Raw genomic sequence first — 17,754 nt, forward strand, 5'->3', positions numbered from 1 at the left:
CTGCTGGTTCATACCAAAGGCTTATCTAGTCCAAGCACTCCGTTTCCACAGTGGCCAATCAGATGAGTTATCATAAGCCCAGAAGCAGGACATGAGCACAACAGCACACTCCTTCTCGTGTTCCCCAGCAACTGGTATTCAGAGGGACACTGCCTCTGATACTGGAGGGAATATTTGTTTAATCTTCCTTCAAAGCTGTCCAAGTCAGTGTTCATCACTACATCTAGTGGTAGATAATTCTGCAGTTTGACTATGCACTATGTGAAGAAGTACTACCTTTTATCTGTCCTGAATCTCCCACCACTGAGCTTCATTGGATGACTTTTAGAATTACAAACCATATAACTTTTATACAATTCAATCCCCCTCTTTTCTTGCCTTTTTTCAAAGCTAAAAAGCCCCGAACGTTGTATCTTTTCCTCGTAGGGCTTACTCCAGCCCTTTAATCATTTTGGTTGCCCCTTTCAGAAATTAAAAATCCTTCATTTTAGCTGGTTTATGTTCAGGGTTTTCCTGGCTTTCAAAAGGTGGGAAGGGAAAGTCAGCAAGAACTAAAATCCAGTTCTAATCTCACATTCAGAAGTCAGCTGAATGAAATCTATTGTATGAGCAATTGCCTGTTTTAGAATCTAAGATTTCAACGCTCTGCTGCATCCCACACATTTAAGACCAACTGAAATCAGCAGCATATAAGTACTCATCACTCTGTGAAGAGCTCCTGCATGGACAGAGTGTCCCCCATTCATTTCTATGGAAGAAACAGATCTACTTGTGCGAAGGAATACCCACATTAATTGGCTTCTTCCATTGCACAAAGGAATGCCTACAACAATTGGCTCCTTCCATTGTGAACCAGGGAAACTCCAGTTTGATGCTGGAGCTGCTGTGAATATTACTAACTGTTAAGTGAGCAATCATGATATATTTTTAGAATTTGAGGTAACGAAAGGAAGAATGGAAAACTGAACAAATATACAGAATATTGCTCTTAGAACAACCTCACTTCACTGGGTAACTAGAACCTAACATGAGCTGCTTAACACCTTAAAGAATGTGGTTCTGGATTAAGAGATTAACATCCTTGAAGACAAAACCTGTTACCTCATTTGCTTATTTATTGTAGATTAGGTACGTTAGATGAGAGATACAGGTGTGGTAACACAAGGGCTAGTGGGATTTAGGTGTGAGATCTTAGTCTTTTTTTTTAAAGGCAAAGGTGGATTTGGCTTGGAGACAGGTATAACTCCTCCATTTGTGAGCTGAGGTAGAAATGCCTTTTTCAAAGGTAGGGTCAGCTGTAACTCCCTTTATGCACGAGAATCCTCCTCAATTCAATGCAGAGAGGAATAATAAAGAAATGACTTTCAACTGAACTGGCAGTACAGCAGGAGGACGCAACCTGTGGACCTCCAGATGCTTTGGAACTCCCATCCTCCGAGCCAGCATAGCCAATAGCGAGGGATCACCAAAACATCTGGAGTGCTACAAGTTGCCAACTCCCACTGTGCAGGATATGAAATCAGGACTTGCAACTTGTTAGCAAACTCTGGTACCGAGAGAAGCTACTTAGCATTAAGCCATGGTTGACGTTGGTGCTGATGTAATGCTGAACCACAATTAAGGTTTCTGTGCGAAAGGGTAAAGAAAACATGCACCAGAGAAGGGAGGGGCAGCGGAAGAGGGGACGTGTGAGCTTGTGGCTCACCCCTACTCTTTTAATCATGTTTAAGAGATTCCCAGCTGTGTGTCTGTAACAGCCCTTTGTGTCTAGAGGGATATCTCCTTCAACTATATGCTACATGCTACCTCCAGTATGCTTATGTACACCAGTCGCTGGGGAAATTGGGTGGGAGGGTGCTGTTGCACTTATGTCCTGCTTGTGAGAATCCTGTAGGCAACTGGTTGGCCACTAATAATAATAACCAGATGGACCCTTGGTCTGATTCAGCATGGCTCTTCTTATGTTCTTAACTGGTTTAATGATTCCCTGGGAACTGTAGTTCTGAGAAGGGGAAGGGATAAAGATCTTCATTAAAGAATTCTCAGCACCTTCAACAAACTAGAATTCAGCCTTTTTGAAGTGGGAGGAAGACATGTCAGTTAAATAGGAAGTTTGTAATGTCGCTAGGCGCTAGTATCATTTTTCACAGGATGGGATAAAAAATAACGATTGTACATACTGATGCATTTATTTTGCAATGCAATCAACTGCTCACACCTCAGTGGGAGGTAAAGACAAAATAGCTCAGACTTCTGTTCTCACATAATCTATTATCATTCCATTGCGATAAAAATGGTGGCTTTGAACTTGGAGCACTTTGTATAACAGCCTAATCCAGCATGAACCTAAACTGGAATATCGGAATATAAACTGATATGAACTGATTAGAATTTACAGTGCAGACCTAAGCATGTTTGTTCAGAAATAAGTCCCCAAGTTCAACAGGAAGTATGTTTAGGATTGCAGCCTTAATTACTTCCAATCCAAAGCCTCCCCATTATGGGCTTGTCCATTTTTTCACTTCTTACAGAATGAGCGCAACACTTGTTATTTTAACAGGGAAAAAGCACTTCAGATAATTTTTTTTTTGCAGGTTCTTGCACTTTATCTGATGATAGACAAAAACATGAATGCCAGTGTGCTGTCCACAGCTCTATTACTGGCTGTTAAGGACAAACCTATTTTTTTTTAGAGTCTACTTTTCTTTTCCAAGTTGAAAAGCTGCAATTTGTATAGGCAGGCCCAGTAAAATGTCTATTCTAAGCTACAGTATTCTATTTCAAACAATGGTCGTAGCAATCTACCATTGTTTGTTTTGGAGAGGCCTCACTGACAATGGGTAGTTTGACAACTCATAAAATTGGCTGCATGAAACCATTCTGTAATGCGAGTTAAGAAACCATGTATGGCCATAATGGCCATCTAATGGTGCAGGGGCAAAAGTTCACTCAGAATTTTTCTGGGTTTATAGGGCCATGACTTGTACCAAAGAATTGTGGGAATTGTAGTTTGGAGAGAGTGCTGAGAATTCTCTGGGCTGAGAGAGTTCTTAATCCTTTGCCCACCCTCACTCCTATTCCCACCCTGCTCACACACCCCCATAAGCAACAAATTCCCAAGGTTCCTTCAGGTGAGGGAATTGCTTTATTTATTTATTTATAGTATTTTTATCCCACACCTCAGCCGAAAGGCTCTCGGAGTGGCTTACAATGTATCAATAAAGAAGACAGTCCCTACCCTCAGGCTTACATTCTAAAAAAAAGACATGACACACAAGGAAAAGTGTATGGGGAGGGAAGAGGGAGAAAATAAACAGAAATTAAGGAGACTGCTTAGGCTGGTGGGAAGGCCCTGCTCCGTCCTCTCATCTCCCAATGGAGGGGCAAACCAACAGCTCCTTCTTCCCCACAAGGTGAAGATGTTAGCCCTGGGGGGGGGGGGTCCAATTGAAGCAGGCTCTGATGGTGCCTGCCTGCTCCAGTCTCCCTCACATTTTCTTCCCCACAGGGTGAAGATGGCAGTTAGCTCTTGGGGGGGGGGGGTTCCAACTGAAGCAGGCTCTGATGGTGCCTGCCTGCTCCAGTCTCCCTCGCATCTTCTTCTTTCAGTCCAGTTTAAGTCTGCAGAATACATACACCCTCTATGTGATGATCCAGTTGCTTGATCACAATCCAGGGAAACTCTATTACTTAGAATCATAGAATAGCAGAGTTGGAAGGGGCCTACAAGGCCATCGAGTCCAACCCCCTGCTCAATGCAGGAATCCACCCTAAAGCATCCCTGACAGATGGTTGTCCAGCTGCCTCTTGAATGCCTCTAGTGTGGGAGAGCCCACAACCTCCCTAGGTAACTGATTCCATTGTCGTACTGCTCTAATAGAATCATAGAATCTAATAGAATCATCTCCCTTTCCCTTCTCCCCCCCTCCACCTTGCCTTTATGGTTCTGAAGAAAACATTGGAAATCTATGAACCATTTGCCATATCACCAAAGCTATGAAAAACCTAGAGTCAGTGCTGGCTTCAGGTTTTTGAGGCCCATGGGCATGACATCTTCATTGGGTCACCTCCCTGAGTGAGTCTACCTTCTCACCACGAGAGTCACCATCTCCCATGCTCTTCATCCTGTTTCTCATTATTGCTCTCACTTCCTTGCTCGACAAGCAGAGAGCTAGTGAGCAGGTAAGCAGTGTCGTCTACTACCCCTCCATCTGACCACCATGGTAGCCTGGGCCAGAGTGAGATAGGTGAATAAGAAGGTTGCAATGATGAAGAGGAAGAGCAAATCCAGGGGGCTGTTGTCCATGGGTCCCTGCTGAGGTGTGGACCCTCAGCAGGTGTCCGACCATGCCTACCCTTGACACCAGCCCCGTCTAGAGTAGATATTTTTTGTCTTCCTCTACCATGTGCAGTTTTACTTGTTTCTATAAGCTATCTTATGCTATTTGTCCAGTGGACACTTATCTGTGTGGTGTACCTATTCTTCATTTGTGGACCACTGTAGTACAGTTCTAGGTCAAGCCCGTCCACCCCAAACTGGAATGGGCTTGGTTCTTCCAAGCTTTGGGGGGACAATTTTCAGTGAAAAGGTACTCCTAGATTACATTATTTTATTTTATTTCTTTATTTCTTTATTATTGCATTTATATCCCGCCTTTTTTTCCTCCAAGGAACTCAAAGCGGCGTACTTAATCCTCCTCCTCCTCTCCATTTTATCCTCACAACAACAACCCTGTGAGGTCAGGTAGGTTGGGCTGAGAGTTTGTGACTGGCCCAAAGTCACCCAGTGGGTTTCCATGGCCGAGTGGGGATTAGAACCCGGATCTGCCGACTCCCAGTCCAACACCTTAGCCACTACACTACACTGGCTGTCTATGCTCCCTACTCCCTTCTTTGTGCCACAAAGCAATATTAACTCCCATGGAGGAACATCACCTGAATATCACCTGAATATCCCAAAAAACAAATGTTTGAATGACTATTTAATTCAATGTGTTGAATTTGTTTCTATGGTGGTTGCCTTTAGGGTTCTTTTTTGTAGGTATTAGATCAAACAAACCCACAGTAATAGCTCTAATCACGGAAATCTAAGAACAGAATCCATAGCTTTACAAAATTGCAAGAGGGGTGAGAAAATAACAACAGAGCTGGCAGAAATCTTTCTACAGTGCACTACTGATCCACACTCTCTGTAAAGACATCTCCTAAGCATGTGCAGAGCTTCCATTGCCAATAGGATCTCTGGAAACTATAACTGTTTTTAATTTCAAAATTACTCTTGCAAGCATTTACATCCGCAATACTCAGACGTCTACATTGCAGAGACTAAGGCCACAGCTAGACCTAAGGTTTATCCTGGGATCATCCAGGGTTTGCCCCTGCCTGAGCACTGGATCCCCTGTGTGTCACCTAGATGAACAGGTTTGGCCCCTGGACGATCCAGGGATAAACCTTAGGTCTAGCTGTGGCCTAAGCAAAAGATTAGATTTCTTGGCTGTGTGAGACAACTAAGTAGTGGGGTGAATATGATAAAATTATGCATTGTACGGGGAAGACAGTTTCTTGGAGGCATCTATTTGGCTACTGTGGTTTGTGGGATACTTGACTGGATGGACCTTTGCTCTGGGGTCCAGAGGGCTCTTATGTTCATCTGTTTCTCCTCTCACTTGCTACTCAGTAATTTTGGGGAAGTGTGAGAAAGGTGGGGAGGAGATTGGCAGAAGAGAGGGTTGGTACCAAGCGATTAAGGCCATTGAGCCAAGCAAACTTTATAAAACGATTGGGCTTGACCCATAACGGTTTGGGAATAACTGAACAGGAGCAATTTGTTTTGCTCAGTGGAACTCAGGCTGTTTATTCATTTCCACTTGTTTTTAGTTTCAAAAAAAGATGACCAGAACGGGGCTATAGCTGGGAACGTTTGGTTCTGTGTGTGGTGGCTGCAGGTGGCGAGATATCCGAACTGCAGCTTGGAATAGCTTCCCTCGGCTCTGACCCCTGGCTTGGTCTCTCGGCTCTGACTCCTTGGCTTGTTTCCTGGTTCCTGAATCACCTCTGACAGCTGCCTACAGCTCATCTTTGATAGCCTCTGACTGCCAGTTGCCCGGATCAATAATGGGAGAAGGCTATTACTTTCATGGACTGCTTGTGAGCTTTGCTCAGCCACTGCGTCTGGTTAGCCACTGTGGGAAATAGAATTCTGGATAGATGGACAATTGGTCTTATCTTTTCCGCTGCTAATGTGGTATGGATTGCACAGGTTGATCTGTAGGGGCAACTTCACCCCCATCTGCCACAGAAGGGTTGAACTTAATGGCCTTTCAGTAAATTCTTACAATCTTACGATCGTTAAGGAGACCCTTAACAACCCACCCCCAAAAAGTACAAACGCAACATTCCAAATTCTGGGAGAGAAATACCCAAAGTAATAATGTTTGCATTATGGATGCATGCAAATGAAATATAATTATGTAAGCTGCCCAAATTGCAAAAAAAGATACCAATCATAGAATTTGGTATTTGTGACTAAAGATGGAATGTGAAGAAGTTTAAGAGAGAGAGATTTCAAAAGCTTCAGCTGGAGGCCTTACTAAGCAATTTTAACTATCCTCTGGAGTACATCATTCTAACAAACTAATTTATTGCTTCGAGATCAAGAACCATATTGCTACACCTTATATTTTCTAAGGAGACATGAAATAATCAGCATAAAAGTATCAAGTGGAAACATCTTCAGCCTCAGACATACTGTAATTTCTAAACAAGAAACATCCCAATATAGGCTGGTGTGCAAAGAAACAGCAATTTTTGCTAGACAGCATGAGGGGCTATTTTGCCATTACTTTACAAAGCACCCTTGCCTATATTATAAACATAAAGAACTTATAAGATGTAATTTAAAGAACCAGAAACATAAAAAAAGTATAAGATGCCCTGTATCCTATACGTTCTAATTTCCTGTCCCTTTTTTATTTATTTATTGCATTTATATACCGCCCCATAGCCGAAGCTCTCTGGGTGGTTTACAAAAGTTAAAAACATAAACATTAAAAACAAATATACAAAGTTTAAAAACATAAAAAGCATAAAAACAACAGTATCCTTATAAAACAGCTATTCTGGAATGGATTCGGGTGCTGTCCACACACGAGAGCTGCTTCAGCATGCTGTAATCTCTCACTGCGGAGCGCAGTGTGTGTGAATAATGTGATCAGGTTTTTTTAGGGTGCTTCTAGACAACGCTTTTATGGCACCATCAGCCTGCTGCATTCACAGAAGTTTATGGGCAGTCCAGATACCATCACCTTCCACTCAAGCCCCTCCCATGTTGTTTTTGTTTTTTAACTACTTCTTTCATCTTTTTCCTTAATCCAGAAAAAATGTGAAGGGCAAAAAGTTGTAACAGCTGCATAGCGCCTTCTGGCTGCTAGTGCTAGGAGCCCTCTGTCTGGAAGTACCCTGATACATGTGCTCCTGCAGTGTGGGATCACACTATGCTGTAGCAGCTCCCATCTTGCCAAACATGCCTGTGAGGGGCATCTCAAATGTGCCAAAATAGCACTTCAGAGTGCATTTGGGAAATCCCATTGAAATGTTGACCAGTGCAAAATAACCCCTCTCCCCATGGAAAACCACCATGTCCGTTGGGAAGGATTTAAAGCTCCATCACACCAGGGGGAAACATGCTCCCTAATGTCGCTTCTCCGCTCGTGTTTTCATTCCTCAGTTACTTCCTCTTTCAAAAGAGGAAGTAAACAATGAGCATGAGGCCCACCGAGTCCGCTGTTCTAATGGCGCTGCTTCTCCTGCACACAGCAGGAGAGAGCAGCGATTCCGAGTTTAAAAAAACATCGGAGTTAATGAGGGTTTTTTCTTGTGGCGCAAGGAACACCAGAAGGGTCGGAAGGTGCGCGAGAGGTAGATGATGTCATGTGAGGGACCTGAGCAAACTCGGTGAGTGCCCGGTAATGAGTGTGCAATAAACGCTTGTCGGATGGAGCTTTTAACCTTTTCCACGAAGAACAAGCTTTCTGTGAAGTCTTCCCCCCACATTTTTTTTTTTTACATAGGGGGGCATTCAAACATTTAATGCCCCCTTCTCCTCCCCACAATTTCAAATGGTGAGCTTCAGGAATGACTGGAACATTTTAACAACTACTTACTGTATTATTATAATGTTAACAACATGTCGTTTTGGTAATGTGCCCAAATAAGCTTAACGTGAACTTTAGGAAAGTTAAGGAATCACAGATATAGGAAGAAACATAGGCAGGATTGTTAGGAAGTTTCTCATGAAGTGTAATAATATAAAGCTCAGATTATTTGGTCCTGTATGATTTGGTAAGATTAGTGTTATTCCAAATTCTCTTATTTCCTGCCCTAAGGTTGCTCCCCCCCACATGTATTCTGCGAGGTAACAGCTTTCTTAGACGTCAATAGGTGCTAAACTCTTTAATGGCCAAATGACCTGTGCCACTTTTTATTCTGTTTGCATACCTGTTGTTTTCCTAACATTTTCTCTTTTATCTCTGACTCCATTTGTAACTGCCTTTCCAGTAGAGCAGCTTTTTCCATGATAGTTGCTATAGTAATCTCCTTCTGATGAAGCTCTTCTGTCAGGTCAGAGATTTCTGTCCTCATTCTTTCCACCTCAGAGCGATGGGACTGCTCTTCCCGATAAAGATGGTCTCTTATCTGCAGCAAATGTGGCCCAAAAAGAAAAGAATGAGAGCCGGCATTTCAGATTGTATCATTTTTCACCTACCACTGACTTTAGGGGCTCTGTTTCCAATACAGCAACGCTTCCAACCAAACTAGCAATAGCAGATAGATTTAAAATGTCTTCCAGTCTTCCAGCCGCCAGCTCAGTCCAGGATGCTTCACCTGTGCAGCAGCTTCTGCAAGCCACTGAGGAAGGTGACATGTTGGTGAAGCCGCCGGACTTACCAGGCAGCTGGAAAGATGTTCCTCCAGCTACCAGGTTAAACTGTTCCGCCTTTGCCAGCCCTGCATCTTCTGACGAGGCAAGAGGCATTTCAAACGGCTTCTCCAATGGAAGGACTGCGTGGAGCAAAGCTGGTTCTTGGTGGATGCACTTTCAGGATCATTCTCCCATCATGACCTCTGGGGACCAAATGACGGCCACTTTACCTTCAAATCGTTCCATAGCCTTAGCTCCCTTACCTCTTCTCTCTAACATCTGGAAATATCCCTGCCTGTGACCTTCACTTCTCCACCATCCAAAAAGCTCCCGCTCCCTCACATGATTTGGTCTTTGTTGCTCCGTACGCTCAAAACTGCCTCCCAGAACTCCTGCACGATGCCACCGCTCTTCCCTCCTTCCAATCTCTCCCCCAAACCCGCTTTTTTCTGCGATGCCTTTAGCTCAACACTCCTGAGATCCCACAAGCTCTAAGCACGTGCAACTGAAACAACCAGATATTGCTTCCCTGTTTACTACAACATGCTTCAGTGTGCTTCCATAGCCTGGGTCATAATTTTGCTTTAACAGTGTCCCTTAAAAGAAGATTTGTAATTATCAGAAATATTTGTAACAGATAATACCTGATTGAGCTCTTTCTGTTGATCTTCCTGCTGTTGTTCCAAAACAACTATTTGAGCTTTCTTTACTTCCAAGACCTTAATGCATTGTGCATAAGCCAAATGAAGCCTTTAAAAAAAGAATAATTAAAATATTACAAGCCCAGGTTTTCCCATTTAAAAAAGTCCAAATAAGACCAAGTGGACAGAAATAGCAAGATACAGAGTATCTACCTTATAGAAAGATAGAAAATCTAGGGAACCTCCCCTTCTTAATTAATTCAACTAGGAGCTGTCCTTATAACCTCCAGTTTTGAGATTAAGGCAGACATAGGGCTGTCTTCATGGCGCCAGGTTGGCACCTCCTCCTCTCAGCCCTGTGCTTTCCCTCTCCTGAGGCGGTATCAGGTAATCCCAACGCTGAAGAGGGAGCATGGGGTTTCTGGGTGGCCATTCAGGTCCAGAGCCACCCCCAACCTCTTCCTGGTGGAAGGCGACCAATCGCTGGTTGCCTTCCACCAGGCTCCACCTCTGGATTGACCCCAGATCAGCCACAGAGTGACGTTACATGGCGGAAGTGCTGTGCTGACGTCACTCTGTTTGAAAAAGTCAGGGTAAATCCCCGATTTTTTCAAAACGCAGCATCGCAGGGAAGCCCCACAGTGGCCGTAAAGCTGCGTCTGCGTCATCTAACTGACGCGGTGCAGATCCACAGCCACCGCGGGGCTTTCCCCGCGTATAGTCAGCTCCATGCTTTCTCCTAGAGTAGTTGCGATGCTTCAGATTTCCTTTCAGAATCTTCCTTCTCACTTATTTGATATATCATGGGACTGAACCCATAATGCAGAAGTACATCTAATGGTTTGTGTTATATAAGAGAAAACAAATCTGACTTGGGACAGTGAATGCTAAAACTCAGTAGCTATTCTGTTTTTAAGATGCAAGTTTCATTTAATGGGTTTAAGGGCTATTTTATTCTTCATTGTATGGAATATATTATGTTACATTTGCAAACCACTACACAAGTCTTTCGGACTAGGGCAGTAATTTCTGTGTTGGCACATGCTATGAGAATTAAATTAATTGGAAACAATGACAGGCTCCTGCAAGGCACTCTTTCCAGTCAGGGCAGGAGCCACACCCAAATCAATGGACTCCTGCCTCTGAAGGTGATAATTTTACTGTGCTAAACCATTTTAGCTTCAGCTATGGGGTGAAAAATAAATGCAATAAATAAATAAATAAAATAAATTTTGGGTGTTAAAAAAAAAGTCCCACCTGTCCCCATTCTAATTCAGAAAGTGTGTTTTGGTCATCAGTGGTTTTGGAATCACTAGGCTAAGGTGTATTGTTTAAATTTTAGAAACAAAATATTAGAGGTGATGATGGGTAAAAAAAAATAAGGCTGCAATCTGATTCATGCATACCTGGGACTAAGGATTCAAAACTCAACAATTAGGGGAAAAGCCCTACTGAACCCAGTGAGACTTACTTCTGAGTAAACATGCATAGGATTGCGCTGTAAGTCCCATGAGCACAGTAGGACTTACTTCCAAGTCGACACGCAGAGGATTGTACTGCACACTTTGTAACACCTGCTTGGCTTAAATAAAGCTTTGCAACACACTTCAGAAAGCTTCCTGATATTGGTAAGTCCTTGGGAAGCCCTCAATGGCCCCACACCTTCCTCACTGTCACCCATTCATTTACCCTCTCCGCATTGGCCCAATTGGCAGCACAGTCTAGCAGATGTGGGAAAGAAAAGATGTGCCTTCTACACCTTCTCCTTGCTCCATAATATATTTGGAGAGGACAGCTCAACAGGCAGCAACAGTCTTGATGTGAGCACAAAAGGCAAAATTAAATAGCACTGGTCAGCAGTGCATTATTTTAAGACTGAATTCATGAAGACCCCAGTTATCTGCATGATATCAAACTCCTCAAATGATCCATTGTCTCACATATTATCTAATAACATATCTGATATAAATAGATTTATTTGACCGCCTATAAACACAACGTTCAAGGACTCTTTTGATGAAACCTCCCCAACCCTATATTTGAAATCATACTATAAATAAAGGTTAGCTGGTCCTTTTTAATTAAAAAGTATGGGAATAAAAAAAACGGGAACAATCCATTATGAAATTCTCTTGTTCCCATTACTGCGCTGCACCTCCCATTCACTTCAGTGGAGTTTCCCATCCAATTCAACAGGGCATGAACTTCCCACTGGATTGTGCCATAGCTATTATATAAATAAAAGAAAATAGACTTTGCTGTTGTTAATTTTTAGACCTATGTAGCTGGCTTAAACTGAATCAGATGGTTGGTACATCCAACTCACTATTGTCTATTCTGGTAGAGAATCACTCACCCAGTATTTCAAGCACTGTCTTTTTCCCCAGCCTTGTCTTTACTGGAGATGCCAGAGACAGAAGCTGGGACTTTCCGCATGCAAACCAAGTGTATCCCCTGCTTTTCATATAATTTGAAATATTGCTCCAAAGATGGAAAATACACTGAAATTCTATTCTAGAATATTACTTAATACACCAAAGGTGAAGTTCAGCAAGAGAAAAATCCCGCAGGAGTCAATGTAGCTTGCTTTTATTTATTTCAGTAACTTTAATACTGCACTTAACATTTCTCTGGCTCACACTTCGGATCTACCTGAAGCAGAGAAACAGTAGCTAAGGCTGGAATACATAATTACTTCTGTGTAAATAACATTGGACTGAGGGACATTTACTGACATGCTGATTGTACATCAACTCACAAGTCATCAACTCCCACAGTCCAGACCTATATTTCCAATACATACTTCACTTGATTTTCTTCCTTATTTTTATACTCTTCCATCCTGGCTACTTCTTTACGCAACTGTTGGCATTCCAGTTCTACCATATTCAAGAGATCCTCGCGTGACTGCAGTTCATTCTTCACTTCTATAAGCCGGGCTTCGATATTCTAAACAAACCCAAAGAGCATATTCAAAATAGCTTATTCAACGATAGCTTGATAATCCACGGTTCTATAGATTCGTTAAGAACTCTGCCGTGTATACTAATTCTGATATATACCATGGAATGTAAGAAGCTTCATGTATTTGAACAACAGCTCTAAATTTCATCCCACTCTTCACATTTTTGGATAAGATTTTCACTTGCAAGCCTCGTTCAGCTGAAATGTCGCATGGAAATAAAACAATTAAGTATGCAGTCCTGTGCACATTCACTTGGAAATAAATCCCATTGGATGAAATAGGACTTACTTCTGAGACAGTTCATACAGGATTGGGCTGTTAGAACAGTGTGGCATTAAAAACCCTGGGTCATGACCATAAAAACACTTGTTTTCAGGAAGGGGCTAACAAGCACAGTCATTGGCCACAATCCAGGCAGAATTAAACTCAGGATCTGAGAAGTTTCTCGAAACAATTACTTCTCATCCATTACATTCAACACTCAACTCGCATATTTACACTACAAATGTATCTTGGTTTAAAACAAGTTTAACTGTCATGACTTCCCCCCAATAATCCTAGTTAAATTACATTTTGGTGAGGGAGTTGAGAATTCTCTGCTAGAAATCCCTAGTCCTCCCTCACTGACATGGTCCAGGACCCTGATCGCTCATCCTCAGAAGAAGAGACCCTGAATTAACAGATCAGGGAAAGGGCATGGTTATAGAAGAGAGTTGTGAAGTTCCCACCTCTTTAGGACGTAATTCTTGAAGAAGGACCCAGGGACCAGCTCCTGTGTCCAGAGATACTAAGTGACATTGCAGCCCTAAGCAGCTGAAATAGACTAGGCCCCTTTAAGAGAGAAGACCTCCGTCAATAGGGAGGTGGAGCTATCCAGCCTAAAGAAAGACAAAACCATACTTAAAGGTCAGTCACAATCTGCTGCTTGTTGGAGCAACATGCACACAAGCTTGTCGAGCTTCCAGCCCCAGCATCTCTCAGAGCTCTCTGTGGTGTGCTATTTCCTGTCTGTCTGACTCCTGCTTGACTGGAATCATTTCATACTTACTTGCCCCAAGTCCTGGCTGTGAACTGGACATGATCCCTATAACCAGCCCCAACCACTAGTCTGGATGCAGCTTTCTCGACCAAATGGTTTTTCAACAGTTTTCAAAGGCAGCCTCATGTAGAGTGCATTATAGTAGTCCAACCGAGATGTAACTAAGTCATAGAATCATAGAATAGCAGAGCTGGAAGGGGCCTACAAGGCCATCGAGTCCAACCCCCTGCTCAATGCAGGAATCCACCCTAAAGCATCCCTGACAGATGGTTGTCCAGCTGCCTCTTGAAGGCCTCTAGTGTGGGAGAGGCCACAACCTCCCTAGGTAACTGATTCCCTTGTCGTACTGCTCTAACAGTCAGGAAGTTTTTCCTGATGTCCAGCTGGAATCCAGCTTCCTGTAACTTGAGCCCGTTATTCCGAGTCCTGCACTCTGGGAGGATCAAGAAGAGATCCTGGCCCTCCTCTGTGTGACAACCTTTTAAGTATTTGAAGAGTGCTATCATGTCTCCTCTCAATCTTCTCTTCTCCAGGCTCATGCCCAGTTCTTTCAGTCTCTCTTCATAGGGCTTTGTTTCCAGACCCCTGATCATCCTGGTTGCCCTCCTCTGAACATGCTCCAGCTTGTCTGCGTCCTTCTTGAATTGTGGAGTCCAGAACTGGACGCAATACTCTAGATGAGGCCTATGCGTAACCATGGCCTGATCAGACATCTCTAGAACAGTTGGTACTGAAACCTCAGCTGGGCAAACACACTCCTGGCCACTGCGAAAACCTGGGCATCCAGGTTCAAGAATGACTCTAGAAGTACACCCAAACTTTGAGCCCCAGTCTTATGGGGGAGTATAACACCATCTAGTACAGGTTAAGTCACCATTCCCTGATCTGCCTTTTGACTGACCATAAACACTTATGTCTTGTCTGGATTAAGCTTCAGTTTTGTTTGACCTCATCAAGTCCATTACTAACACCAGACACCGATTTAGAACTAGAACAGCTTCTTTGGATTTAGAAGGAAAGGAGAGATAGAGTTGGGTGTCATCAGCATACTGGTGGAACAGAATATGTGTATGTTAAATGCATAGGGGGTAAGATGGAACCCTGAAGGACACCACATGCCAGCAGCAGTGGCATTAAACAGGAATCCCCCAGGACCACCTTCTGAAATTACCCCTCCAAGAAGGACTGAAGCCATGGTATAATATTGCCTCCCAGTCCCATCTCAGACAGATGCCCCAGATGGATACCATGGTTGATGGTATCGAAAGCTGCCAAGAGGTCCAGCAGAACCAGCAGGAAAACACTCCCCCTGTCCAGTTCCAGTGGAGATCATCCACCAAGGTGACCAAAACAGTCTCTGTCATGTAACTAGGCCAAAAGGCAGATAGAAATGTAGATAATCCATGTCATCCAGAAATTCCTGGAGCTGAGAAGCTGCCACATGCTCCAGAACCTTGCCCAAGAATGAAATATTGGAGACAGGCCAGGAGTTATCCAACACAGTGGGTTTTTTATTTTTATTTTGTTTTAACAAATATCTTACCACCACCTATTTTAGCTAAGATGGAATCACACCTTGCCATAAAGAGGCATTTACCACTACCCTTACCCACTCAGCCAGGATCTTTATAAGCCAGGAAGGGAAAGGGGTCCAGCAAGGGGTCCAGCACACGTGGTATTATGTTGCTGTACGTGACAACAGCAGTATCCACAATGTAAGCCATACCATACGATAGTAACAAACAAAATGATACCATCATCCATCAACATAAAATAAATAAAGGTTGTAGATTTCAGTATCAGAAGTTCAGAATATGCTAGTGTGGGAGTTATTGCTTCCATTTATTTGAGTACATTTCATACTTAAATGCCAAGCTTCTAAAAGCTCCCAAATTGGTGGTGGTGACTCATAACTCCAAAAACAATCCACTACAAACATTGAAAACAAGTGCCTTGAGAAAGAGAGACTTTTTGGAGATCTGTCTTGAAAATTATGGAATGCTCTCTCTGGCTGAAGGTGGAAGGAATTAACTACACTGAATGAACCCACTATGCATCCATCATGCAAATTAATGAAGGTACAATCCACTGACCCCTGGCCTTGTACAGTTCAATGGAGCTTCCACACTAGGAGGCCAAGCCCCACTCAAACATAAGGGACCTGCACAGAAGTGGGACTCAGGAAACTCCATCCCTTGTAGGATTGGCCAGGTGAAAAAGAGGACAGGGCTCCCACAGCTTTAATATTTGTGAAGAAGAGGGAAGCTACACCTGCTGAAATTCCATCCACTACACAACTATTAAAGGTGCAGGAACCCTGTCCTCTTTTTCATCCGGACATCCTACCCATGATTCACTTCATTTCATTTCTTCCATCTCTATAGTGCCCAATAGCCAAAGCTTTCTTGGCGGTTCACAAAAATTACACCCCCAAAATACAGTACAACGAAAACATAATATAAAAGCTTAACAAGTAAAATTTTAAAAACAATTTTAAGACAGCTAAAATGGTTTTTAATGGAATACCCACACCACTTTAAAGGGGGATTAATTTCTCAAGGACATGGGAGATTATATAAAGGTGGAATGCTCTAGCCTGGTTGTCCATGTCTTCCCACTGTGAGAGGAAGGAAGGCGCACATAAACCCAAGGCCCATCTCTGAACTCTCCATAGATAGAATCGAATAACTTTGTCTGATCATACCTATCAGTAAGGCCAGTTCAAGCTATTTTGCTGTCATAAGAAAAAATTACCCCCCTGCTTCAACTTAGTGTATGTGGAAGGCAGAGGTTCCTCCTTCAAGGATTTTCCCAATTCCAACCTCTTTTCTTTGTTCCAAATGTACGGAATGGAGGAAAATGGGATGCCATCAGGAAAGCAGGCTGCAGGTTATGTTGTTTCAAGGTGGGACCATGTTCTCCTTACATATTTTTCTTGGAATACTACTACTCCAGGACATCCCACCCTATGAGAGCGTCAGTATGGTTCGACTAGTGGTTTTGGTTGCATCTTATACCTTGCAGTATTTGAAATGCTAGTGTCTGCTTCTGAAGTCAAATGTGGAAGTTGTAGCTTACTTTCTAATCTTGTAAAAAAATTAATTCCTTCCTATTCACAGATGAAAATAAAAACTTGGGATGGGGGGTAGCTCTGCCTGTATTTGCCACTTTGTTTTTAAAAGGCTGTCTGTGGTACACAGCATGGGTGCTTGGCCTCTGAATGAATAAAAGCTAGCATATACTTTTTAAAAGATTATAAAATGATGCCGGCATGGTTGGGGGAAGATCCTCTGCTTGTCAATATCGCAGACAGAGGTTAATAGTGACATTTGCACAGTACAAATTATGACAACAGCAGTGATAATGTGTTTTGAGTGATAGGAAAATGAGATTTTGGTATTTATTTTAACCATTTATGAATGTACCACTGCCTAAAATGGATCCATGCTGCTTTCTTGAAGGGATATGTCTGGATTCTCCTCAATCTTAGCGTCCTTCCAGACAGATAGGTCCAAGCTACCAATCAAAGGCATTGCCCTATATTGCATATAACGCTGCTCCATGGTATGGGTTGTTAAGCCCTATATGTGAGGCACAATCAGGGATATAATATCTTGAAATATGGGCCTTTTGTGGGAAAGCGGTGCTTCTAAAATAGGAACGGTTAAGGTGTGCAACTCCCATCATTCCTTACCATGGGCTAAGCCGGCTGATAGGAGTTGTAGTCCACCAACAGCTGGAGGGCTGCACATTTCCCACCCTAAACGGCGAGAACGGCAGGGAATATTGGCAGAATTGGTTGGTTGCAACGTAAGGAATTGAGGACTCATCTCTGAAGCTGGAGCAAGGTATTACAGCAGTCTCACTTCTCCCTGATATTGTTTATCGATACAAAACACATGACACAATGCTACTGCTATGTGAGCTTTTTCCACCTTGGGAGCAGCAGCCAATAAAGTGAAGTGGGGGAATTTGCAACGCGGTGATATGTCCTGTCCTGTCCTGTTTTGTATCCCTAGACATTATTAGGGACAGGAAATGAAGAAGAGAAGTATAGCTATTTTTGGCAGCCGGTCATAATAACCTAGTTGCAGGCTCAGCCTCTCCCACCACCTGTACCCAGACAGTGTTGGGCAGTTGCTATTGCTTCTCCCTCCTCTGTTGCTCTTTCTATTGTATCAAAGTGCAA

At 43.0% G+C, this 17,754-nt stretch overlaps 1 protein-coding gene across 1 annotated transcript in view; it reads right to left on the reverse strand.

Annotated features, from left to right (window-relative positions):
- DEUP1 (deuterosome assembly protein 1) overlaps nucleotides 1-17,754 on the reverse strand; it is a 68,981-nt gene that overhangs the window by 25,079 nt on the left and 26,148 nt on the right. Inside the window, exons 6-8 of the mRNA XM_063127150.1 lie at nucleotides 12,365-12,510; nucleotides 9,565-9,670; nucleotides 8,497-8,694 (exon numbers count right to left, since the gene is read on the reverse strand). Of these exons, the coding sequence (XP_062983220.1) occupies nucleotides 8,497-8,694; nucleotides 9,565-9,670; nucleotides 12,365-12,510 (450 nt within the window). The remainder of the gene's footprint in view (nucleotides 1-8,496; nucleotides 8,695-9,564; nucleotides 9,671-12,364; nucleotides 12,511-17,754) is intronic.

Source organism: Elgaria multicarinata, chromosome 5 (assembly GCF_023053635.1).
Source record: "Elgaria multicarinata webbii isolate HBS135686 ecotype San Diego chromosome 5, rElgMul1.1.pri, whole genome shotgun sequence".
Taxonomy (NCBI): Eukaryota; Metazoa; Chordata; class Lepidosauria; order Squamata; family Anguidae; genus Elgaria; species Elgaria multicarinata.